The sequence below is a fragment of the Notamacropus eugenii genome, chromosome 2 (genome assembly GCF_028372415.1).
Source record: "Notamacropus eugenii isolate mMacEug1 chromosome 2, mMacEug1.pri_v2, whole genome shotgun sequence".
Lineage (NCBI taxonomy): Eukaryota > Metazoa > Chordata > Mammalia > Diprotodontia > Macropodidae > Notamacropus > Notamacropus eugenii.
In genome coordinates this window covers 22,667,748-22,692,058 of record NC_092873.1, presented here as the reverse complement: position 1 = coordinate 22,692,058, position 24,311 = coordinate 22,667,748, and the positions used below count along the sequence as shown (strand labels likewise).

Genomic DNA, 24,311 nt, shown 5'->3' with positions numbered 1-24,311 from the left:
TAAGTGCTGGGTGGGGGGAAGCCTTGCCGGGGCCTCCTGAGCATCAGAAAACAGCCGAGAGTGAGCCTCTAACACACACGCTGCCCGATTAAGCTTCAGTGATGAGAAACGCCCGAGGCTTCGGTTAGGTGTTAGCACCTTCTGTCTCACATTCACCTGGTCTTCCGTGGTGCCAGAAGTCCAGGCACCCCGCTTCTTAAAGACCGTCTGCCATGGATCAGGGACTTCTGCTAGGGGCCTCAAAGAGTCTTCCGGAGCCCTGTGACTGAGCACAGCGTTTCCCAGAAAATGGTGAGAAGTGAAAGGAGCAGCCACTTGGGTCTAGAGAGTCGGGGGTGGGTTCCCGGTCTGGGTCTGCCTCTTCTCTGGCAGGAACTGGGATCAGTTTTCAGGAAGGGAAGTGAGGTATGGGACAGAGGAAAGGGACAAAAATAGGTGTGAGGGAGAGAGCAGCCATGCGGAGGCAGGTTGTGTTGGATGGAGCCAGGAAAAGTTGGCCATAGTGGAAGAGACTTATGGGAAAGAAGTGGCCTCCTCCTTCCTGTCATAGCCTTCAAAGGACAGAGGATCTCTCAGGAGGGAGGAAGTGGGCGCGTGTCCTGTTTCAGAAAAGACCAGGTCTTCTCTAATTCAATTCAATCAATCAGTTTATTCAGGGCCTATTGCCTACCAGTCACAGTGTTGGGTGCTGGGCCTACTGGGGAAAAAAAATCAAACCATCTTTTCTCTCAGGAAGCTAACAATCTACTGGCAATAAACACTCATTCCAATACACTAGATAAGGTGCCTAGAAACTTAGGACATAAGAGCTAAGAAGACATTTTCCAGAGGAGAAGGACATTAATCAAGGTAGGCTTCCTGGAGTTGGTAACACTAGCCGGAATTTGAGGGAAGCAGAAGGTTCTCCCAGGTACTGGTGAGGAGGGAATGCATTCCAGCCATGGGGGATAGTCACCAATATGCTGGGATTCTGGAGAGGCAGAGATTTATGTGGCCTTGGTGACAAACACATGCCACTATTCTAACCATCCACCACTGTAGAGGAGAGCAGCCTGTAGTCCATGAGAACACCTGAGTCTGGCTGGCAGCAGCATCCTGCCTGAATCCCATACCTGCCCGTCTGCATGACAGAGAGGACAGGAGAGTCCGGGGGTCCCACCATAGGCCTGGAATCAGGAGCAGGTCTTTCCATGGCCAGCCCAGTGCTCCTTCGACTATCCTATCATAGTCTGACCCTTCCTCCCCTGTAGACCCAAACCTAGGGACTAAGTGGCCATCAGGGCACTGGGCTTCAAGCCTCGCTGACACAATGAGTCTAAGCCTCAATTCTCTCCAGAATGGCTGGAGATATCTGTGCCTGCACGCATGGCTTTGGGAGATCACACAGGCAAACATATACACAAGTATGTGCATATACAAGTGCTCTGTTAGGGTGGTCTGATTTTGGTAGTATTCTGTAGTAGTGGTAGAGGCCTCCTACCTGGCTACACAGCCCAAGGAGATCCTTGCCTGTGGCTTAATACTTAAACAAATGTTTGGCCCTTGAAGGGAACACCCCATATGGAGTGAGAGGACCTGGCTTGGAATCCCAGCTTGTCCATCTCCTGCCTCTATGACCCTGAGCAAGTCATGGCATCAGTCCTTGTCTTAGTTCCCTGACCTGTAAAGTGGAGGAGCAGGAGCCTCTGAGGTCCCTTCTAGCTCTTGAATTTATGAAATGTCATGAGATCTCGATGAAGAGTCACAATAGAACATGTTCTTAGCAATCCGCAGCATTCAGGAAAAAAGAGCCCCAAAGCCTTGTCTCCAGGGAGATACAAACCAGTTGAGCAAACAGAAGGAAAAGCAGTGACAAGGCAGGAGAAATTCATGGCATTTTCATCAGGCTTAGCAGCCCAACCACTGGGTGGCCCCCAAAGCCTTTCCAGACTGGAAGATGAGAGAGTAGGACAAGATGACCTCAGAGAGCCCTTCCTGCGTGGCTTCGGATGAGTCTCCATCCCTCTCTGGGCCACAACTCCTTTACCTGTAAAATACAAGATTGGCTCCCGTCACCCATAATGGGGAGAGAGGGAAGGAATGAGAGAGACAGAAAGGAGGTGAGATATAGCAAGATCAGAACTTGACGTCAGGAAACTCCCACCCCCGGGATCCCAGAATTCTCTGTGAAGAAGCCCCAACCCTGCCAGGCTTTGCGCCTTGCCCCAAGAGCCCATGGCAGGATGTTTCAGCAGCAGCCCCTGCCCCGCCCCACATCCCACTAAAGAACTTAGATCTCTAGATCAGAGCTCCAAAGCCCTGCATCCCGTGGGTCTCTTTAACAATCTGCCACCCTCACCAGAGTTAGACAGCACTGTACAACTCACAACACATGTTACAAATGTTATTATCCCATCGGTTCCTCAAAACAATCATCCTCACACTTGGGAGGGAGGTGAGATTATTATCCCCATTTTACAGATAAAAAAGTGAGGCAAACAGAGGTTAAGTGACTTGCCCAGGGTCACACAGCTAGTGTCTAAGGTCACATTTGAACTCAAATCTCCTGAATCCAGGTGTGTTGCTGTATCCACTGTACCACCTAGATGCTTGATAAAGGATTATTGATTGATCCAGTCCAAGCCATGTCTGAACAAGGCTATGTAGCCTCTACTTGCATCCCTCCAGTGAGGAGGAGTTCACTACCTCCTGGGGGAACCATGCCACTTTTGGACAGCTCTCGCCTTGTTCGCTGGCTCTCACTCTCTCTTCCCTCTGCTCCCTCACCCACCTCTCAGCACAAGTCAGATCTCTCTATAGATGGAATTTGTGTATTTTTACTACAATCCCAGAAGAAACTTAATCACGTTACTCTCTGATGCCGATGTCCTTTACCCAAGCACTGATGGAGGCAGAAAATTGCCTACAGGGGAAGGATCCCTGGGTTTGGAGCATCAGGTCAGCACTGCAGAACCATGAGCCTGGCCTTGTAGGGCTTATCTTTGGGGCTTCCCCCAAGCATTTACAATGATCCCTTAACTCCACCTCTGCAAAAGGCACCAAAAGTAGACTGTGAGCAAGAGATCATCTTGAGGGTTTTCTTTCCCTTGAGAGAGAACAGAGGTCTGGGCACTTGTCCGTGGCAGGCCTGAATATTTAGAACTATCCCCACAAGAGGGCACTGGGGAAGAGCAGTCCCCTCAGGTTGCCAGGGTTTGGTCACCAGAGGGTCCATGGGATTCGTGAGCTGTCCCTGGCTAGAGCCAGAGGAAGGCCTTCGCCCTGAGCTGTAGTTGCACCGAGTACCGGACTGAGGCTTTTGTCCTGCCTTTCCTCCATGACTCTTTCCAGGTCTCCTCAGATTCTCCGGTACAGGAGGAGGACAGTGACTGGTCGAGGCATTCTCCAGTTGTCACTAAGCCTCCAGAGGCTGGTTCCCTGCCTTCTTTGCTCTGAACAAAGTCCTAAGAGTGACGCTGGGCAGGTCCCTTGCTTCTCTGGGCCTCAGACCCCTGCCAGCTCCCCCTGTCTGTGCCCATAAGAGCCTCAAGCATCTCTAAAGGACAGAACAAAGCTGGAGTCTGAGGCCCTTCAGATTTAGTCTGGACTGGACTGTGAGCTGTGAACAGCAATATGTTCTGGTCCAAGGAGGAACTTAAGTGTTATCAGTATTATTAATAAGTCCTAATCCTTTGCCCACTTGGATTGTGACAGGCAGCAGTCTGACCTCCTCTATAGGTCTGTCTGCTTCACTCTTTTCTGGGGTGACTGGCTGATCCCCAAGGTCTCTTCTAGGGCCCAAGTTCTAGGATTCCATATATGTGCATATGTGGGTATGTGTACATATATGTACACAGACATGTCCTGGTCACTAAAGCCTTCTCTGGTTGTCTTAGTCATGCCTTTTTCCCTGTAGAGTGATACAATCTTAGCAGCCTTGTTCAGGGGAAGGGTACTGGTTCTGCATTCAGAGTTCTTGAGTTCAAATCCACCCTCTGACCCTCATCACATGTATGGCTTGGAGTGAGTTATTTAACTTATGAGAGTTTCAGGCGGACTCTGAAGTCCCTTACAGATCTGGATCTATGATCTCCTCTGTTACTTTGGTCAAGTCACTTCACCCCATGAGCCTCAGTTTCCAAAGCTGTCGAATGAGAGGATTCACCTCAGGGGTATGTCCTTTCCAGCTGTATTCCTCTCTGTGTGACTTTGAGTAAGCCATCTAATCTCCCTTAGCCTCAGTTTCCTTATCTGTCAAAGGAGGAGGGCTGACTCAGTGGTCTATGAGGTCTCTTCCTGGACTGGATTTGCACTCCTGGGAGGGTCCTTTTCTTCAGGCTGAGATCAGATGAGGGAAGGCATGGGCGCTGAACCACACAAAGAGGGAAGGTTGAGATGCTGGGTTTTTATGTTCCCCAGGTCCTGGGATATAATCACAACCATGAACGAATTGTTGGTGCTCATGCCCTTCCCCCCAAACCAACGAGGTGAAAGCAGGAGCTTTAGGAGAGGGAAGTCACTATCAAAGCTGGATTAGTAAAGAGAAAACCGCCAGTGCCCCCTTCAGGGTGTGAAAAGAAGGCCAGAGCCAGACCAGCACACTCCTCACTCAACCCTGTCTCAGAGGCTGTATCTGACCCGTGAGGTTGCCCCTCCCCTAAGGAGGCTGGCGCCCCTGAGGCCCTGGGTCCCAGAGGGAAGGATCCGGCAGCTCTGGGTAGTGGTGTCTGCTTTGGATGTAGGAGTCATGGGGAAACTTTTCTCTGCCTTTCCTGATGCTCAGAATCCCAGAGTGGGGAAGGTGCCTCCAGGCCTCTTGTCCATCACGAGCCTCAGGTTTCCTCCTACATCAGTTTTGTCAGGTGGTCTTCCAGCCACCTCCACCATCTCCCAAGGCAGCTCCAACTCTCTTTGGGGACAGCTGAGATGGTTGGAGAATGTTTTCTGACACCCCCCCAAACCTGCCCCTTGGCAGCTTGCCTGGTACACCTGGTTCTGCTCTCCAGAGCCAAACTTTCCAGATCAGGCCCTCTCCCAAAGGCCAGCCTGTAAGTGCCATCCATGCTTAAGTCTCCCAACCCCTTCTCCAGCCCGTTCTCATTAGGCAGGATTCTGGAAGCTTCCACCTTCCTCACTGCCCTCCTGTGGGCACTCTACGGATTATTACCAATGCCTTCCCTAACCTATGACCAACACAGTGGAGTACTATGCTCCTTGGTAGAGTGGAAGGCAGTGACATCATCCCGGCCTCTCCCAATAGAGTATTAACTCCCTGAGGACAGTAATTATCTCTTTTGGCTTGTATCTGTATCACCAGCACTTAGCCCAGTGCTTGGCACAGAGGAAGGACTTCATAAATGCGAGCTGCCTTGCCTTCCCTTCATGTAGATCCAGACAGCAGGAGGGCAGGGACAGATTGACTTCTGACTGTGTATCCCACACACCCTGCACACAGTAAGTCCTGAATCAATGCTGGTTGAATGACCCAGCTCACGCGGAGCTTGGAGTCCACTAAAACCACTAGATCTTTTTCAGATAAATTGCTATCTGCCTAGCGTCTCCCATGCCTCTCCCATCTTACCCTTGCAAAGCTGATTTTTTTAATTCAAATGTAAGTTGTGTTCATCCCTGTTGAATTTCATCTCATTAGATTCTGCTCAGTCTGTCTGATCCTTCTGAACCCTGATTCTGCTCCAGGGTGGTAGCTCTCCCAGTCAGCTTTGGATACCATGCCAAACAATATTGAATAGTCCAAGACCAACCACAGATCCCTAGGGTACACCCCAGGAGACCTAAATTCACCAATAATTTACAGCCTTAACTTATCCACCATCATGGCAGGGGCCACTATGGACTGAGCAGCCACTGAACCAGCCCCCTTCTCCAGGGAGCCATGTATCCAATGATAGTCCAGAGTCCTCTTGGCCCATGGAGAGGACTGGAGACCTGAGACACCCAAACGCTGGGTCTGCAAAGAACAGCCCTTTGTACAATGGCACTTTACCCAAGTCTGTTCCCTTATTTGAACCTCACATCTTCACTGGGAGGTAGGCAGGGCCAACGTCCAATTCCCATTTTACAGATGAGAAAGTTGAGGCATGAAATGACTGGATTTTGTCTCAGGTAACCTAGCCCTTCACAGAGTCAGGAATAAAACTCAGGGGGTTATAGAAACCTTATATTGGAGGTGCCCAGCTCATTGCTGTAATTCAGCTTAACTAATATGGATTTAAGTACCTACTGTGTGCAAGGCACATATGTACACAGAGCATTGATAAGGATGGGGAGAGACGGACTATAGCAGATGAAAAGCCTCAAACCCAGAGCCAGGAGATCCTATCAGTTCTCATGAATGCAGTTGTATAGTTAGCATTTAGAAAAAACTAAAGGTTTGAAAAGCATTTTACAACTGTTTTCAAGTGTGATCCTCACATTAATCCTGGGAGGGAGGTACTATTATTATCCCCATTATAAAGATAAAGAAACTGAGGCAGACTGAGTTGGACTGACTTTCCCAGGCTCACACAGCTAACTAATGTCTGAGGTCAGATTTGAACTCAGGACTTCCTGACTCCAGTTCCAGGGCTCTGTGCCCTGTCCCACCCATCTTGCCAGATCTACATTTCCAGGCAAAATCTCTCACCTAAATTCCACTTCCCCCATTGCCAGCTGCCTGCAGGATATCTTGTCATAAATGTCCCATCGGTATCTTGAAATAAACGCTTCCAAAATGGAACTCATTATCCTCCTTCCTAAATCTGCCACGTACCATGAAGGGAACTGCTGGCCTTCCAGGCTCTCCGATTTGAAGTCTTTAAACAGTCCTTGACTCTCCCTTCTCTGCCCCCTCCATATCCAACCAACTGCCAGATCTTGTCATCTCTGCCTCCCCAATATCGACTGCATCTGCCTCCTTTTTTCCACTCCCTCAGTCCCCACTCTGGTGCGGGACCTCACCCCCTTTCCTCTGGATAATTGTAGTGGTCTCCTCACTGGTCTCCCTGATGCCAGCCTCCACTTCTCCTCCCCAAAGTTCATCTCTGACCCCAACACTCCCCAGCTCAAACCCCAAGGCTCCCTGCCTCTGCCTGGTAGTGAAGGCCCTCCCCCATCAGACTCCAACCTGTCTGTCTAACCTCACCTCACACATTCTGGGCTAGTGGTCATTTTGAACCATGGGCTTCCATCTTTCCAGGCCTGGAACACTCTCCCTTCTCACTTCCTTTTCTCACAGTCTTTCTCTGGTGAGTGTTGTCTCCAGAAAGTTTTCTCTGATTGTTCTAGCTTTTTAATGTTCTCTCTCTCCTATCTCTCTGTCTCTGTCTCTCTTTCTCTCTCTCCCTCCCTCCTCTGTCTCTGTCTTTCTATGTCTCTCTCTCTTCTCTTTCCTCTGTCTCTCTCCCCCCCCTCTGTCTCTCTCTCTCACTCACTCACACTCACTCTCCTATATCTGTCTGTCTGTCTCTCCCTCTCTGTCCCTGTCTGTCTCTCTCTGTCTCTGTCAATGTCTCTCTCTCCTCTGCCTCTTTCTCTCTGTCTCTGTCTCTCTCCCCCAAATGGTTTTACTCATCTTTCCATCTCTGCATGTGCTCTTCCCCTCCCCCAGGAGACCATTAGCACCTTGAGGGAAGACACTGGTTTCTCTTCTTGTGCCAGTCCTTACCACTGGCACAGTGCCCTGTATATAGTAAGAATTTGGTAAATGCTTGTTCAGTCATTTTTCAGCCATGTCTGCCTCTCCAGGACCCCATTGGGGGTTTTCTTGGCAGAAATAGTGGAGTGGATTGCCATTTCCTTCTCCAGCTCATTTTACAGATGAGGAAACTGAAGCAAACAGGGTGAAGTGACTTGCCCAGGGTCACACAGCAAGTAAGTGTCTAAGGCCAGATTTGAACTGAGGAAGCTGAGTCTTCCTCACTCCAGGCCTGGCACTCTATCCACTGCACCACCTAGATGCCTGTTGCTGAATGGACCAGAGTTTAAATCCTAACTCAGCCATTAACTAGCAGTATCCTCTTTGCTGAGTCTCATTTTCCTTAACTGCTAAAGCAATGGGATAGATAGACATTTCAACTCTGAAATACGATGATTCTAACATCTGGCCTGCTCTGGAGTTGCATAGTCAATGAGATCCTCTCAGGGCTAGGGAGAGTTCAGATCACCTGAGGACCTTCCTAATTAGCTCTGTAACAGATCCTCCAAAAGATGAATAGTGAGCTCCCCATCACTGGAGCTATTCAAGAGAGGCTGGATGGCCACTTGCCACATGGGTAGGGAATTGGACTAGATCACCTCTGAGGTCCTTTCCAGCTCTGAACATCTGTGGTTCTGTGTGACAGTATCTTTACTACTCCCCTCATTTACTCCAAACTCACCCATAGCTCCATTAAATCATATAGTGACGATGGTCTTTTGGATTCAAGATCAGCCCAGTCTGGTTGCTCAGAGTTCTTTCTGCCCAACCAGTATGAACTGCCTCAAATCTGGAGAACACTTTGGTGATACCAGCCAGGCTTGGTAATTTCCTTGTTCCCTAGTGCCCATTGGCATATGGGCAAACAAGATTGCAAAGAGGTCAGTGAACTCTTTCAGTCGAGAGAAGCCTGACTTTGGCCTAGAAGCATTGTGCCAGTCAAGTCAATGATGAGACTCAGACACAGTCTGTCCAGCAGAGCTTTGGGGCCAGCCAGGAGAACTCACCCCCAGGGTCTCTTGCCCCTGTCTCCGTGCTTGGAACCTGGGAATGTTGGCCTGATCTACAGGGGAGACCTGGGACCTAACAGGAGATCCAACCTGATCACCCTAAGATTTTGGCTAAGTCCATTTGCCCCTCGGTGACTCAGTTTCTCTATTTCTAAAAGTGGGTCAGTGATCTCTGCGCCACCTGCCTCTATCAATGTCACAGTCAAGGAAACACGCACTGATGGTTAATGATAATAATCAGAGCAAAAACTGGCATTTTCTCTGAGCCTTAAAGACTTTACATACATTCTCACTTCATCTTCCTCATAATGAGATGAGGCTTTTCATTCTTGTTTTAAAAGTGAGCCTCAGAGGAGGGTCCCATGGCTGGTAAGTGTTGGAGCCAGGTCTCCAGACCCAAGACCAATGCATCGTCCCTCCAACCCGCTTTGGAATTATGTGTGCCACATAGAAACTGTGAGCTAGGATGGCAACAGGAAAGTCACGTGGCAGACGTCAGCCTTTGTAATCAGTAAAGGAGATGAGCCAAGCGGGTCTCAACGTGAGGAGCCCTGGCATCTTCTGGTGCCCACGTAACGATGGAAGAGCTTAGAGAAAGCTGCCATCATGGTGGGCGAAGCTCCTCTGGGGACTTCATGGGAAAACGTGGACAAGATGCTCAGGGTCTGCCCAGGGCCAATGCAGGCAAGCCCCAACTGAACACCAGAGGCTGAAGGCTCAGGATAGGCTGAGGCTCCCGCAGCACAAATGGGTGCCATCCTGCCCTGATACCCACACCACCTTGCTGCAGGGCAGATTGCTGGCTTTGGACAGAGGGCAAACTCCCACCAGGACGGGAGAATGTGCAGGCTCGTGAGAGCAGAAAGGGACCTTGGGCTTCATCTTGACTGAGCCCTTTGTTTGAAGGAGGAAGAAACCCCTGCCTGACCTCACCCTACATCCCCCGAGAGCAGGTCCTCAGCTCCCACCTTGTCTGCCTCACACATGGATTTTTCACTTTGCTTCGATGTGTTGTTGAATGTCAAAATGAAAGTATCTCTGGGAAAGAGACAGACACAGAGACAGAGATACTACCAGAGTCGAACGTGGGCTTTTTCGCTTTCTTTCTTTCTTTTTTTTTTCTCTTTGGAGCTTTCACATCTCCTTTTAGGTTTGCTTAAAGAAGATGGGGAGGGAGAAGAATGCCAGGCTTTTTATCAGGCCAGCAGATTCCTGGGTGCTCCGCCTGAGATCCAAGGGGTTGCTAGGCAACGTAATGATCGGATCTGGCGCCGAGCAATGACTGAGCTGTGGGGGTGGGGGAGGACAGGCCTGGGTTCGATTCTACCAGGGGCTTTTTTAGCCATCAGGATGAGTCTTTGGAGGTCAGGCAGACCAGTGTCTGAGAAGCTGGGGCAGCCCTCCCCTGAGACCCAGGGGCAGCAGGCAGGATGGAAGAGACACAGAGGAGACTCCTCCCATTTCAGAGGCTCCTTAGTTCTGGAGTTACTCTCGGAGGAGGGGCAGGAAGGGGCACCTCCTGAACCAGGCATGAAGCTAAGCACATTTTACATATATTCTTTTGTTTGAATTACCCAGCAGGGGCAGCTTCAGAATCTGGTTAGAATCTGGGTTAGCTGCATTTTTGCCCTTTTCTCTGCCTTCCCAAAGTATGTCTCTTTTTTAAGCTTTGTGCCTTGTTCCATGGGCCAGGAAGGCAGGAAGGTTGGACTCCTCTTCTAAGCTCGAGGTTCACAGTCCAGCCTTGCTTCTCTGGGCAGATCTGTCAACCTCTCTGTGACTGGGGTTTGCCATTTCCAAAACAGGGCCAACAGATAAGTCATGTGGGGGCAGAGATGAAAGCCCTCAGCTCACTATGAAGTCAGAGGTCCTGGGTTCAAATCCTGTCCCTGGTTCTTCCTGTGGGACCTGAGATAGTCATTCCCTTCCCTGAGCTCCAGTTCCCTCCTCAGTTACAATGAAGGGGTTGGGCCTCAGAGATCCTTTCCAGCTCTTGATCTCAGGAGTAAATTATTGCCCTCAACATGGGCAGGCCTCTGCCTCCTCACAATCCTCCAGCCAGGGTAGTTGGGGATCAGGCAGGAACAGTGCTCACTCGTCTCATCTCACCTCACCTCATTCGTTGCCAACCCACAGGTGTTTTTGTCTTCCTTTTAAATTCATGTTGCCATTCCATTTTGTCATTTTTTTTTATTTGCTCTCACGGTTGCTGGAAACAGAAGAGGGTCGTGTTGACTACAAGTAAGTGGGGGCCATCGGGGGCAGCCCAGATGCTCTGGGCCGCGTGACTCTGTCTCTCACTTTCTGATCTGATCATCTGGGCACTGGAGGGGCCTCCTCTGGGCTTCCTCACCCTGAGCCAGAAAACAGGGCCCACATGCAGGCTTAGCTTCTGAGCAACGGACTCTTCCTCTGGCTAGAAACCATAGGCCTCCTTCTGGGCATTTCCTCCTAAATAACAAGGTCATCCAGACAACAGGTGGGAAGCCTTCCTCTCCTGACCCCAGGACCAACACTCACTGATAGACAGTAAGATGACTGGAGCGAGCATCCCTTGGGCTGCATCGTGCTGGCCTTCAGGAACCATCAGCCACTCAGGGAGGGCCAGGAGGCCAGAGGATGTATACCTGGGTGCTGATGCATTTTCTGATAAAGGAAACAGATTTTTCACATTTAAAATGGAAAAGTCCCTCTTCCCAAGCATCCCAGGAGGTAATCATAGTTCCATGTCACCTTGGATGGAGGTCTCCAGTGGGAAGCCCCAGGGCTCTACACTGAGCTCCATGCTGTTAATGACTTTTGTCAGTCATTAAGGCAGAGGTGGCCTGCTCATCCAACTTAGAAATGACATAGAGCTGGAAGCATTCAGTATTCCACAGGCTGACAGATTCAGGGTCCCATAGACACTTATTAAGCACCTATTATATACCAGAAACTATGCTGGCATGGATACTCTTCCTCCCCTTAAGGCTGATGCTCAACTTCAGAGCTAATTGTGAGTTCCTGAGTAAGTAAATCTATACAGGGAATGTCACATCTAAGAAGATAAAACCTCTGCATTTCTGATGTGTTCATGGGTGTGTGTCTGTGCGTGCGTGCAACCTGTGTGTCTATACAATGTCCCAAGAGGCTTAGTACTGTCCTAAGCTTCAACAGCTTAAGACTGCACCAAGACTTAAAACCTTGGAGACAGCCTACAATCATATATCTTATGTGACACATGTGATATATATGAGACAGCAGTATATTACGTAATTATACTTATTACGTAATATATAATGCTAGCATTTATAGAGAGCTTCAATGTTTGCAACATTATCACAACAACCCTAGGAGATGGGTGCTGTTATGATTCCCATTTTACAGATGGAAACTGAGGTATGCAGTGCTGAAGCCTCCTGCCAGGGGTCACACAGCTAGTACCTGTCTGGGACTGGGTCTGAGCTCAGGTCTCCCTGACTCTGGGTCCAGCACACCATGCACTGTGGTGCCCCCTAGGGATCACTGATATGAATAGATGGCAAGCCAGAATAGTGGAAAGGCCTGGCCTGGGACTCCGTGTAAAGGCCAGGGCCAGAAAGAGAGTGTCTCTGTTCATCTTCACCAGACAGGAAGACCGAGTTCTGCTCTGACACATGCTAACTGTGTGACCTGGAATGAGGGGCCAGACTATAAATTCTGAGGGGGGGGGCACTCTTCTGCATTGTGTGGAAGGAGTTTTTGCACTGGAATTTCCCTGCACGAATGCAATCACTAGTCTGTGCATACTACATGTGTGTGTGTGTTTACCGGACACGTACAATGAAGGGAGGTCTTCCACTTCTACTGGGAATAAAAAAAAAAAAAGACACCTTCAGAAATAGCCTGTGTGAGAGAGTAGGATAGGCAGCATTTCTCTAAACAAAAAGCCCCAGCGGGCTGCAGGAATACCCACAGGCCCATAGGAGGCAGCAAACACTGGTACCATCTCGGCCGTGCTGAGAAGGACAGGGCTCAGGTGCTGGACCTTGTGTCCCCAGCCCTGCCCGGGCCCCCTGGATGATGTGTTCAGCTCTCAGGACAGTGTGAGTCAGAACAGGGTCAGAACAGGGATGGCAGCAGCCAGGACTGAAAGCAAACATAGGAGCCAAAGCAGCCCAGAGAAGGGCAGACTGAGGAGAGCACATTCCTGGTTACTAACTTCATACATCTAAAGGGCCACCTTGGGGACAGGACACACCTAGGAGCCATGGAGACAAAGGTACAAGGTGGCAGGTCTGGGCCAGATGTTAAGAAAAACTTCCTCAATAAAAGTCATCCCATTGTGCTGCCTCAGGAGGTGATAGATTCCCCCTCTCTGGATGCTTGCCCTCCACCTGTCAGGGATCCTCTAGAAGGGGTCCTTAGCCATAGAACCCCTCTGCATCCCTTCTAGCCCTGAGGTTCTGTGAATCTGCTTGAGCAAATCACTCCATGAATGGGTAGGAGCCTGGCTAAATTCTTACTCATCTCTAAATGGTTTCTACAATTTCCCTGTAATGGTAAAGTTATGGGGGTGGGGGAAGGCATGGAGGGGAGGTATATCCATTTGTGGACTGGGACTGTGGACTTTACCTGGAGCAGCAGGCATTCCTGGGAGAGAACAAGAATCTTAACTCAAAGGGAATTTAGGTGCTGGCAAATTATAATGACCAAGCTTGTCCCTGAGGAAGAGAGGAAGTACCTTCTTCCTTTCTTTGTAAAGGTAGGGGACCATGGGTGAGGAACAATGTATATATCTACTGTCAGACTAAGTTGCTGTATTAGTTTTACTGGCCTGCATTTTTCATTTTTTATTCTTTTTTCTGATGGTTAGGTCCCTGGGTAGGTGAAGGGAGAAGTACAGGAATAAAAAACAAGAGTAATTAATTTTAATTATGTTTTGAGAGAGGGGAGGAAGGTTTTCCCCTCATATCCTGACAGTTGTACTATCTGAGTCTCCCTACCATGGCTGATGGTTTCTTTAGTAGCTAGCTTGGGTGCCCCAGCCCAGCCTGAGGGGTTGAGGTGGCATAGATTCATTTCTGAATAGGTATTAACAGAGAAAGAATAAAAGTTAAAGGACCTGAGTTCAAATTCTCTATCTGCCACTTACTGTGTGACCCTAGGCAAGTCACTTGACTGCTCGCTGCCTCCGTTTCCTCTTCTGTAAAACATGGGGACAATAAAGTACCTACCTCCCAGGGTTGCTGTGAGGATAAAACTAGAAGAAGATGTTTGTAAGGCACTTTGCAAACTGTAAATGACTCCGTAAAAGCCAGTTAGATAGCCCAGTGGCTAAGGGCTGGACCTAAAGTTAGGAAGACCTGAGTTCAGCTTCCAATACTTATTAGCTCTGTCACCTTGGGCACGTCCCTTACTCAGTTTCCACATCTGTAAAATGTGAATAATAATGACATCAACCTTTCAGAGTTTTGAGGATCAAATGGGATATTTGTGAAGTGCTTAGCCCAGTGCTTGCTGGCTCTTAGATCATAGGGAACCATATGCTTACAGATCCTAATCCAATCCCTTCATTTCACTGAAAAAAAACCCACTAAAGCCCAGAGTGGTCAGCTGACTTGCCGAAAGTGAATAGTCAGAATTCACATTGAGGGTTTTGACTTCCTTTGTACCTTCTCAGCATCAATCCAATGTCATCTCCTGGAGTGCTGGGGTCATTCTATTATTGTCCTTGTGGCCCCAGCACCTCATATGGAGTAGGTGCCTAACTGAGGCTTGAGTTACTGATGGGGAGCACATCAGGAGACAGAAGGAGCACTAGTACATCCTTGCTTTAAAAATGATGATTCCAACATAGAGATTCCATTGAAGATCTACAGAGCCTGGCTACCAAGGTTGATTTTTCACCCACCCATGGCTGCAGACTTGGGGGCATTTAAGAATCAAACTGGACTGGCGAGTGGCCCTTCCAATGCCCATAGAGGAAATAGCATCATGTGATGTATGTCTGGGGCTCAGATATTGAAGCCCCCTTCACCAGGGGAGCTGCAGCACCCCCCTCCCCAGGCCTGAATCCCACAGTAAAGTAGATGACATCAAAGAAGGTAGGCAGCTCTAGCCCAGTAATGAGAGATGAGCTCTCAGGGTTCCCTCATGCCTCGTTCCTTTGCCAAGAGCCATGCTGAGGAGCACCGGCCCTGGAGTCAGGAAGATCTGAGTTCGGATCCGGTCTCAAACACTAGCTGTGTGATCTTGGACAAGTCACTTAAGCCCACCTGCCTCAATTTCCTCATCTGTAAAATGAGCTGGAGAAGAAAATGGCAAACCACTCCAGTGTCTCTGCCAAGAAAACCCCAAATGGAGTAACAAAGAGTAAGACACACCTGAAGTGACTGAACAGCAGCACCAGTTTATGTTTCAAATTGATCTTCTTGTATCCTAGTTATGTGTCCCCAACTCCAAAGGTATGTAAGCACTTTGAGGGCAGGGATGGTTTCCTCCACTGCCTGGCAAGGGCCAGATACATAGTCAGAATATAATAGATTTGTTTGTTACATGAAATGAAATTGAACCCAAACTTCCAGCCCTGCCTTCATCGGTAATCACGGAAATGATTTTTAACTTTAGCAGGAGACTGGTCCTGAGCCCCAGTGAGAGACCTAGGAAATCCCCAGTGGCCAAAGCCAAAGACTCCCATGAGGGGGAAGGGACAGAAATGGCCAAGAGGTAGCCATGGCCACAGGAAGGCATACAGAGGTCATCCAGGATGCTGTAGATGTCTTTGGCCCCAGGTCAGCTCAGCCAGGAGGCTAACCCACTGCCAACGTTGGCTCCCTCTCAAAAGGTTGTAATCACCCCACCTGCCACTCCCCAGAGGGCACTCATCTGCTACCAATGCCCACTCTCATCCTAGACATCCCCTGGAGAAATGTTTGCTTCCTCTTGAAGATAATAATTCATTGTTATTATTTTATTGCTGTCAAACACTTGCCATCTCCTTGGTACTTTGAATTCTGCAAAGCATGTTCTCCCTAACAGCCCTATGAGTTACAGAGTGTAAAATGCTATTCACAGATGAGGAAACTGAGTCACTGGCCTAGAATCACCGAGGTAAGAGGCATCAGAGCTGGGACAGGGAAAGCATCATGGTTCAGCCCCCCAAGGGCCCTGGATTGGTAGCTGCATGACCTTGAACAAGTCACAACCTCTCTGGGCTTCATTTTCTTCTGTCAAATGATGGGGTTGGGGTCAATGGGAGTCCCTTCCATCTCTTAAGCCTGTAAGTCTGGGATCCCACCCAGGTTTTCTCACTCTCCAGCTCCCTTTTCAAGAACTCAACCATGTATCAGGAAAACCCTCAGCAAGACATTATAAGGCACCCATTAGAAAAGAGAGGTGTGTGGCCATCAGCCATAGGAGCCTGGCACTGGAGGCCAGGGATGGGCCCAGGTGACTCATCTGGCTGTTTCCGGTGAGGTGTTCAAAGCTCGGTAACCATCTCCAGGCACTCTCATGATTATTAAAAGAACAGGGAAGAGCAAATCGAAACTACTAGAAAATAAGCCAGAAGTAACTCAGGTTTGTATTGGGCCTTGTGGTTTGCAAAGCACTTCATAAAGGATCTGAGATCCAGGACTGGAAGGATGTGGGAGTCTTAGATGAGGAACTGAAAGGAAGACAGGTAGATGAAGGGCTTTGCCCGGGCCACCCAACTAGTACAGGACCAAGGTAGGGTTCAAACCCACCCAAAGGAAGCCCTCTTTCCACTGCATTATAACTCCTTCTCTCTCACCTAAGCCTCACTGCCACTCTGTGGGGCAATCTGGGAAGGCTTTGTGGAGGAGGCAGCAGCCCAGAGAAACCTTGAAGAGTGCCAAATATTTGAAGAGGCAAGAGGTGAAGAGAATCTGGATTGCAGGTAGAGGGAAGGCCTGTGTAAATACAGGGAGGTAGGAGAACAAGGACTGCCTGACTGGAACAGGAAGTGTGTGTGTATGTGTGTGTGGTGTGTATGTGTGTGTGTGTATAAATGACACAAGGCTGGAACGGAGATAAGAAGCAGAGGGGAGGGCATTCGGTGCCTCAGACTTGAATTTTAGAGACAATGGAGGAGTTATTTTCTTTCTTTTTGGGGAGGGAGGGAAACTCTGAACTTATGATCTTGGTTTGGGCAACTGCAGCTGTAGAAAGTGCCTCACCACATACAGAGGTGCAGCTGGCCTGTTCTGAGGGTGCGGAGATAGTGGAGGGGTTTGCCCAGAATCCTTCAGCTGGGATGTCTCAGAGGCCAGATCTGAACCCAAGTCTTCTTGACTCCCAGAATGACCCTCTCTTACTCTACCGGGACACCCTTAGGTGGCAAATTCGATTCAATTCAATTTACCCAGGATCTGTCCAGTGCTTTCTAGGTGCTGCATGCTGGGAATCCAAAGACAAAAAAAGAAGCAAGCCTGGCCTCAGGGAACTTACCTTCTACCTCTTAGGATAACCAACTGAGCAAAAAAACACAGTTTCAGTCATGTCGAAAATGTTTCTAAAATGGCTGAGTCCGCAGTCTCACTGTAGCTTAAGGAGGACGTGCTGGAGAGACCAGCTCTGAGCCTTTCTGGGGTGAGGAGGTATCTGGCCCAAACCTTCAGTCCCTATTGAGGAACCACAGTCATTCTGCAGCCCAAAACTCTTCGTGAGGGAGAAGATGCAGGAGGTGAGGCTGGAGAGGAACGGGACCCAACCTGGAGCCTGGTGAGAGGGGCCAGGATCCAGCCTGGGGCCTGGTAGGACTCCTACAATACCTCCTTCTCCGGGGTTTTGTTCTCTAGGGTTTTCTATTTTCTCCTGAAAGCAGAGTTGGGGGAGGGGAGGCCAAAAGCAAACCATACCCAATACAGGACTTAGCTTTTCTTCACAATTTTCCGATTCTGCTGCTCTGCAGGGCAATCCCGCTAGCGCTTTCTTCTCTGAGACATCAGCTAGAGCCCTGCACCCAGACCAACCCAGTCAGAGGCGGATGGTGAGCCCAAATGGCACCCTCGCTTTTCTGAGTGAATACACTACGATTTGTGGTGTATCGAGTGCTTGTGTGTGCAGGGAGGACTTCACACTCAGGGGTATCGAGGGACAGCGGTCCCAGCTCAAAGCCTAGAATTGCCCTAAAGGATTTCAGCAGAGGTCAATGAGGGGCGGGATGGGGGGGGCGGGGAGAGAGAGAAGCGGGATATCACCCAGAGCCCTTCTGGCCCAGTCTTGGTTCTTGGAGCCATCAATGGCTCACATGGCTCTCCTAAAAATATCCACCATCCGAGAGACCATTCCCTCCTCTGGTCATTTTTTTCCTTCCTTCCAGAGGACAAGTGCCTTTCCCCCATTCCCCATCGTTGAATTCAGGTGAGTGGGATGATTGGTTCGGTGTCTCTGAGTGCTCTGGTCTCGCCTGCTGATCGTGGCGTCTAAGATTATTTCCTGTCAGCGTGCCTGCCCCTCGGGCCCCTTCCTTTGGTTTTCCCCCACACCATCTCCCCTCCCCCTGCCCCCCACTTTCGCCGGGCGCCCCACATTCTCGCCAGGCGCCCCGCTGCTCCAGTGTGATGCCTCTTTGTCGCCTTTGCAGGAGCACGGATGTCATGAGCACCGTCTCAGGGACGCGGAGCACGACGGTCACCTTCACCGTCCGCCCTGGCACCACCCAGCCCATCACCCTGCAGAGCAGGCCACCGGACTATGACGGGAGGACCGCGGTCACGAGACGCGCCCCAAGCCCCGTGGTCTCCCCCACCGAGATGGCCGAGGAGGGCCTGAGCGCCGTCTCAGCTGCGGCCCCTTCACACACTCTGTCTGAGGTTTTTAGCCTTCCGAGCCAGCCACCTTCCGGGGACCTGTTTGGCTTGAGCGCGGCACCGCGCAGCAGGTCCCCGTCTCCCTCGATACTGCAACAGCCAATCTCAAATAAGCCTTTTACAACTAAACCTGTCCACCTGTGGACCAAGCCCGATGTGGCGGATTGGCTGGAAAGCTTAAATTTAGGGGAGCATAAAGAGACCTTCATGGACAATGAAATCGACGGCAGTCACTTACCAAACCTTCAGAAGGAAGACCTCATAGACCTCGGAGTGACTCGAGTCGGCCACAGAATGAACATAGAAAGAGCGTTGAAGCAGCTGCTGGACAGATAAGGACGCCTGCTCCCTCTGCCTTCATGGACTTCTGCTTAGAGAGATGGGCTTGTGCTGCAGTCGCTGAGGTCTCTGGTCTGTGAGCACCGACACCACCCTGGCTCTGTCCACCTCCTGTCGCCCAAAGAAAGGCCGAGTGCATCTCGGAGCCCTGGTCCGCTAACCCCCAGGCCCCGGCCTGCTTTCTTACCTGGTGGCCGGCCAGGCCTAGGTGCCAGGTGCAGGGGCCACTCCCTTCGGAGAGGGGAGGAAGGGAGAGGGGGATTAGAACGGGTTCCAAGCCTGCCCCCCCTCCCGGGGCAGGTGACCTCCCTTGCTCCTCCCAGGCCCGGAAGCCAGCCCAGGATGGGCTCGGCCCGAAGTCTCCTGAGCTGCTCCTCCCTTGGTTCTGACCGGCTCCTGACCCTCCAGGTCCCAGCACTGGCTCTTGCCCATTCCCCTCCCCTTTCTTGGTCAGTACATGCTCACTTGCTTCCTTGTTTTCCGAGCAGTTTGCTTGCAGTAGAACCAGCCCCAGATGTATTTATTTATGGGATTGTGCCATCTTGCCCCCCCCCCCCCATCCTCTCCACCATCTCCTCACTGAGGCTGTAGCCATAGCTGGCAGGCAGAGAGGTGGTGACTTTCTTGGCAGAGGGTGGAACCTTTCCATAGGATCGTGCCCTGCTTTGCTCACCTTTATTTCTTGATTTCTGCAAATAAATCTATTTAGCATACTTCCCAGGTGGCCAACAGGCCATATGGAGTTAGTCAAAGCACATAGCCACGATATAGAGATGGAACGAAGCAGTCCCCAAGCCACCTCAGGCACGTCACCTCTCTGCCAGACGCAGGGTGTCCCATCCAGACACGTCAAGCTGGGCTGGGGAAACGGCGGGTCACCTCCCTTTCCTTCTGCTCCTGAGCACTAGTTTTGTCTTTTATACCCCTTTGAGGTTGAAGGAGGTGAGCATGTACATTGACCCAAAGGACAATCAAATAAATGAGGCGAACCAGGGGCCACGTGGTGCTACCTGGACCGTGGGGTCTCTGTCGGGAGCTGTGTCAAGGGCTCCAGGATCCAAATCCTGAGTCCCCTCAAGGTTGAGGAGCCATACTATGACAGCTCCTTTGCTGTCTGGGGCCAGGGAGAGCAGCATGTTGAGAGGTCTCCCTTCCTCTTTGGACCTCAGGGAATCTCTCCAGCTTACTGAGAAGCTGCGCTGTGAGAGAGAGGTACAGAAGGTGGACAGGACCCAGGGTTGAGAGGAGGAGTGAAGTTGTGAGTGGGGATTGAAGGCGCAGAAATGGAGGCAGCAAAATGGGGGCATTTCCAAGGGATTAGGAAAGATGTTGGTCTTTTAGGAATAGAAAATGAGATCACCCTGACTGCCAACTTTTCTAGATCCTCTTCCATGTCTTTCTCCCTTGCCCCTCACCTCCCTGATTCTGCACAGGCCCCCCAAAGTTTTCCCCCCTCCCTTGTCAAAGGCCCTCTCATCTCTAAGGGAGGTTGTCAACTGCCCACAGCTAACCAATGTCCCTGCCAGGCTTCCAGTGTATCCATCCACATCTGGAAGTGACCCAAATGTTTGGGTTTGGCTTTATTTTCTATTCCAGATTAGCCCCAGCCCATCTCTAGTTATAAAACAAGACTTTTTTTTTCTTTTTCTTTCCTTTTTATTACTTTTGCTCACAATCAAGTGTCTGATTAGGTCTGCAGCAGCCCTCGAATGAGTACAGCAAATTTACCAATTTAATTCTTTCTTTACTGCAAGTTTAAATAGCTGTATAGATAGTTTATAAGCACAATATTTTAAGAGAAAAAAAAACAGTGGCTGGTCTACTAGGCAGCCTTTGTGCTAGGAAGTTAAAGAAAACAAACTTTGGTGATTTAATACTAATAATACTATTTCTGTGGAATAATTCTAAAGAGTATGACCTTTTTAAATCAACCTTATTTGGATGCGTCTGAACCAGCAGAGCTGTGTTACGTTTTCTATCTTTGCTAGAACTTCGTCACCGAAGGACAAATGTTTCTTCGAAAGTGGTCCCGGTTCACCGAACGGCAACTGGTCGCTCGGTCGCTCCCCAGTCCCAAAGCCAACAAAAAGCCACTCCTTTCCAGTCTCCTCCCCACCCTCTCCACCTCCAACTCTGGAAAACCAAGATTTCTTTTGAATTTGCCTCTGTTCTGATCCCCTTTGCAGGTCAACATTTGTATTTGAAAGTTCCAACCTAACTTGTAATAAAAAGAATGCATTCAGGCATTTTCCTTCAGAGTACTTTCGATTTTTCCATAGTGAGACGATCATTATTACAGAGGAGTTTGGTGACAGGTGTTCTCAAGGTAGCCAGCGGAGGGGCCACAATACGTAAGAATGCGACAAAAACAAAATAACCACAAAAAAGAGGTATTTTAGCCATCACTTGTCTTCCATTTGATGAGATGACAGAATTCAGTCAATAAACCGCTAACCATCAGGCTCTTTTCTTTCCTTTGCTTTCCGCTGGTGTTGTGTCCGAGCACCCGTGGCAGGTCAAACGTTAGCCCAAATGAGGATAGAGAAACTCAGCCCGGTGACTCCCGGGCTTCCGCTATTGAATCGCACCTTGGTGGGATCTGGATTCGTTGAGTTGTGGCTTCCAAGGGGTGCAGGCTGGTGGGGACCCTTTCCTCCCGAGCTATTTTGTAGTCTTTGCAGACACAGCCACCCCGATGCAAAATCATCAGTAGAAAGCAGATGGAAACATTAAAGAGCTAATGAAATCCTTTATTTTTACATTGTATCAAAGTGATCGGGCTGCCCAAGGGCCTGCTTTGACCAATAAAATACTTGTTTGCCAAGACGAATCAGTCTAGCTCTGTTTGACGAGTTTGCTCCCCTCAGCAATAGCTCCTAGTTCAGAGAGCCCCCTCCTTCTCTGCTCCCCGGCTTTGGGGGACAACAGGCCTAGACCCTGTTCATGATCCTCTTTAACAGTGGAGCTGAGTGTTAAATAATGGCTCTACTCAAAGAGACATGTTAACTGTGGTCCTCTGGGTTTTAGGATAATCTTTTGTTATATACTGTACTTAAAATAAACTGTATTTACATGCCTATTTTCTTTCTGTAATATTTGTATATATGAGACCAAACCTCACAAGATGTACATTACATGGCGCCTGCGTGCCAGGACACTTCTACCTGAGCATCTGGACATCTTTTTGGCTGACTCCTAGATGACAACAATGGCTAGATGTGACTGTTGGTTTGCAGATTTTACATATCACAGAGCTAATTCATTATTATACTTCAGTTTATGAAGGAATGATCTGTTTGGGTGGGTTTTTTTCCTCCTGAGTTCCCTAGCAGCCCAAGAAGATGTGCACCTTCATTATTCGTTATTCCGCAGTGGTGATCTGAATCCCAGATAGTAATGGCTTCCCGTTAACATCTTTTCTTTTCATTTTTAGTGCTCAGTACTTGACGGCCTGGCCTCAGTCACCACCCACCTTCTCTCTGTGACTGCCCTGTACTTTTTCATTCTTCTAAGTCAGAATAGAGGAAACAACCCCACACCCGCCCCTCACCCCATCCCTGTAGCACATTCTTTTCCTGATCCTTGTTGCTCTTAAATGGTGACCAAAATGACTGTCCAGAATAAATGCCCTCTTCCATTAAGGTCAAGGGTCTGATTGCAAACAGAAGAAATTGTCTGGATCCATCACAGCAGAAACAGCCAACCTCATGACCTCATGTATAATAGGGATGCTACAGAGGAGAGGTCCCCTCCCTACAGCTGGAAAGGGGAAAGAGGTTTCCCAAGGACTAAAATGCCACCCAGCTCACTCCATTTGATCTATCTGACTTTATTCTCTTGACAATGTGGAAAACAAGGGTACTGAATTTGGAGCTTACGTTAAAAAAAAAATTCATGTGTCATCCTCTGTGGCCACAGAATATTTGCATGGGAGGGAAAGGTTGTTCCACTTGAATTTTAAATTTTTGGTGATGGGGAACAGGGTGGAAGTTCTTTTGATTTCAGGTTAGTTTCTTGCCCACATTTCCTCTGTCCTGACGGACTCTCCCATCCTTATTCGAATTCCTGACTCTTGACCTTCCAGTAAAATTTGAAGTGACTGGGCCAGAGTGGAGTACTCAGATGGAAACAGAAAATCTAAGGGTTTGGACAATCTGGTGGTCTATGAGCCCTGGGCAGCTCCAGGATGCTCGCCTACCCTTCCCTTCTATTTTGAGGGGCCAGCTCTCTTTTGAAGTCCTGGAAGTGTGAAAGCTTTTCTCGGCCTTCCCAGGAAGGTATTATTGGTCATTGAGCAGTCTATCTTCTCATGGCACTTGAAACAGCATCCCTATGATTAGCTTTGTTTTCCCCCATGAGGGACATTTGGGATCCTTGTGTTTTTTTGGAGGAGTTTCCTCCCTCCCCCACCCCAAAGGCTGTCCTGGTTTGTCTTCTTGAAACTGTTCATGGCCTTCTTTGTTTCTCATTTGGACTGTATCTGGGGCATTTTAAAAACCAGAGAAACTTGAGCACCTTCCCACAACCAGGACTATCCATTTATACATGTCAAGCCCTTTGCAAAAAAACAAACCAAGGCAATGGGAGCCAGGCAATGGGAGCAAGCCATGCTTACAGACCAGGAGATCAACATTGTCTCCAAGTTTCTTTCTCGGTTTTGACAGGGACAACCCCTTTGATTTGGGGACACACTGAATCTCCTGGTGGGTTTCTTGTTTGCTTTCTGTGTTACCATGTTTCTGCATTTCAGTCTTTCTCATTTTGCAACCAACACCACAACCAACCAGTATCTGATGCTACTATTTGGAAACTCGATCAGAATTCTGATCCTTGGCTTTTGAGCTTTCAAATAAATATGGAAAAGAAAAAAAAATAATAAGGAAAACCAAAAAGTGTGTGCCTTGGGTGTTTTGAGACCTGGTCTGCATAAAAACCCCCACTGTGTTCCAATACTATATGTTGAATGAAAGGATTGGTTTACCTTCAGTGTATTCATGTAGCCGAGACATAGTTTTAGTGCCTTGTTTTCTGAACTACAAAGTCCGTCTCGATGCACAGTCCAAACAGGGGTTCATTAGAGAAATGAATGTGAAGGCAGTCTCCCTGTCTCTGACTTGGGGTCTCCTTGGCATCACTGAACTGTGGAGGGAGCACAGTCACTGAAGTGAAATAATAAAAACAAAATTGAAATAAGATTGTGTTTCAGTTAATTTCCATTTACAATGCTATGTCTCGCTGAGACGTTTACAGCATTTTTTATTTAGCTGAAATGCCAATGAGTAGAAATGCTTTCCATGCCAAAGCCAGAGGGAAATGTCTTGAGCAATGGAGCCCTGGACTGATTAAAGTCTCCCTGTGTTCTGCTGACCCCCAGTGGTAGATATTGAAACTGTATTGAGCCGCCATCTTGTCATAGTCAATCCCAAAGCCATTTTGTTTCATTTAATTACAAAAATAGCACTGGTATTCAGAAATTATTTCCCCCCTTTATTGGTA

The 24,311-nt window shown here is 49.1% G+C and overlaps 1 protein-coding gene and 1 long non-coding RNA gene across 11 annotated transcripts in view; one reads left to right on the top strand and one right to left on the bottom strand.

The window, feature by feature from the left end:
• The window catches only part of SHANK2 (SH3 and multiple ankyrin repeat domains 2), a 709,321-nt gene extending 687,427 nt beyond the window's left edge, over positions 1–21,894 (top strand). For all 10 annotated transcript variants that reach the window (XM_072639430.1, XM_072639427.1, XM_072639424.1 and 7 more), the window contains one exon: positions 18,251–21,894. In XM_072639430.1, the coding sequence (XP_072495531.1) occupies positions 18,251–18,812 (562 nt within the window). In that variant the 3' untranslated portion in view covers positions 18,813–21,894. The remainder of the gene's footprint in view (positions 1–18,250) is intronic.
• On the bottom strand, positions 24–18,800 carry LOC140524704 (uncharacterized). Its single transcript, XR_011973804.1, has 2 exons — positions 18,715–18,800; positions 24–2,026 (listed from the first exon to the last, which is right to left on the bottom strand). It is a non-coding gene; the product is annotated as an uncharacterized lncRNA (long non-coding RNA).
• Positions 21,895–24,311: the final 2,417 nt, after the last annotated feature.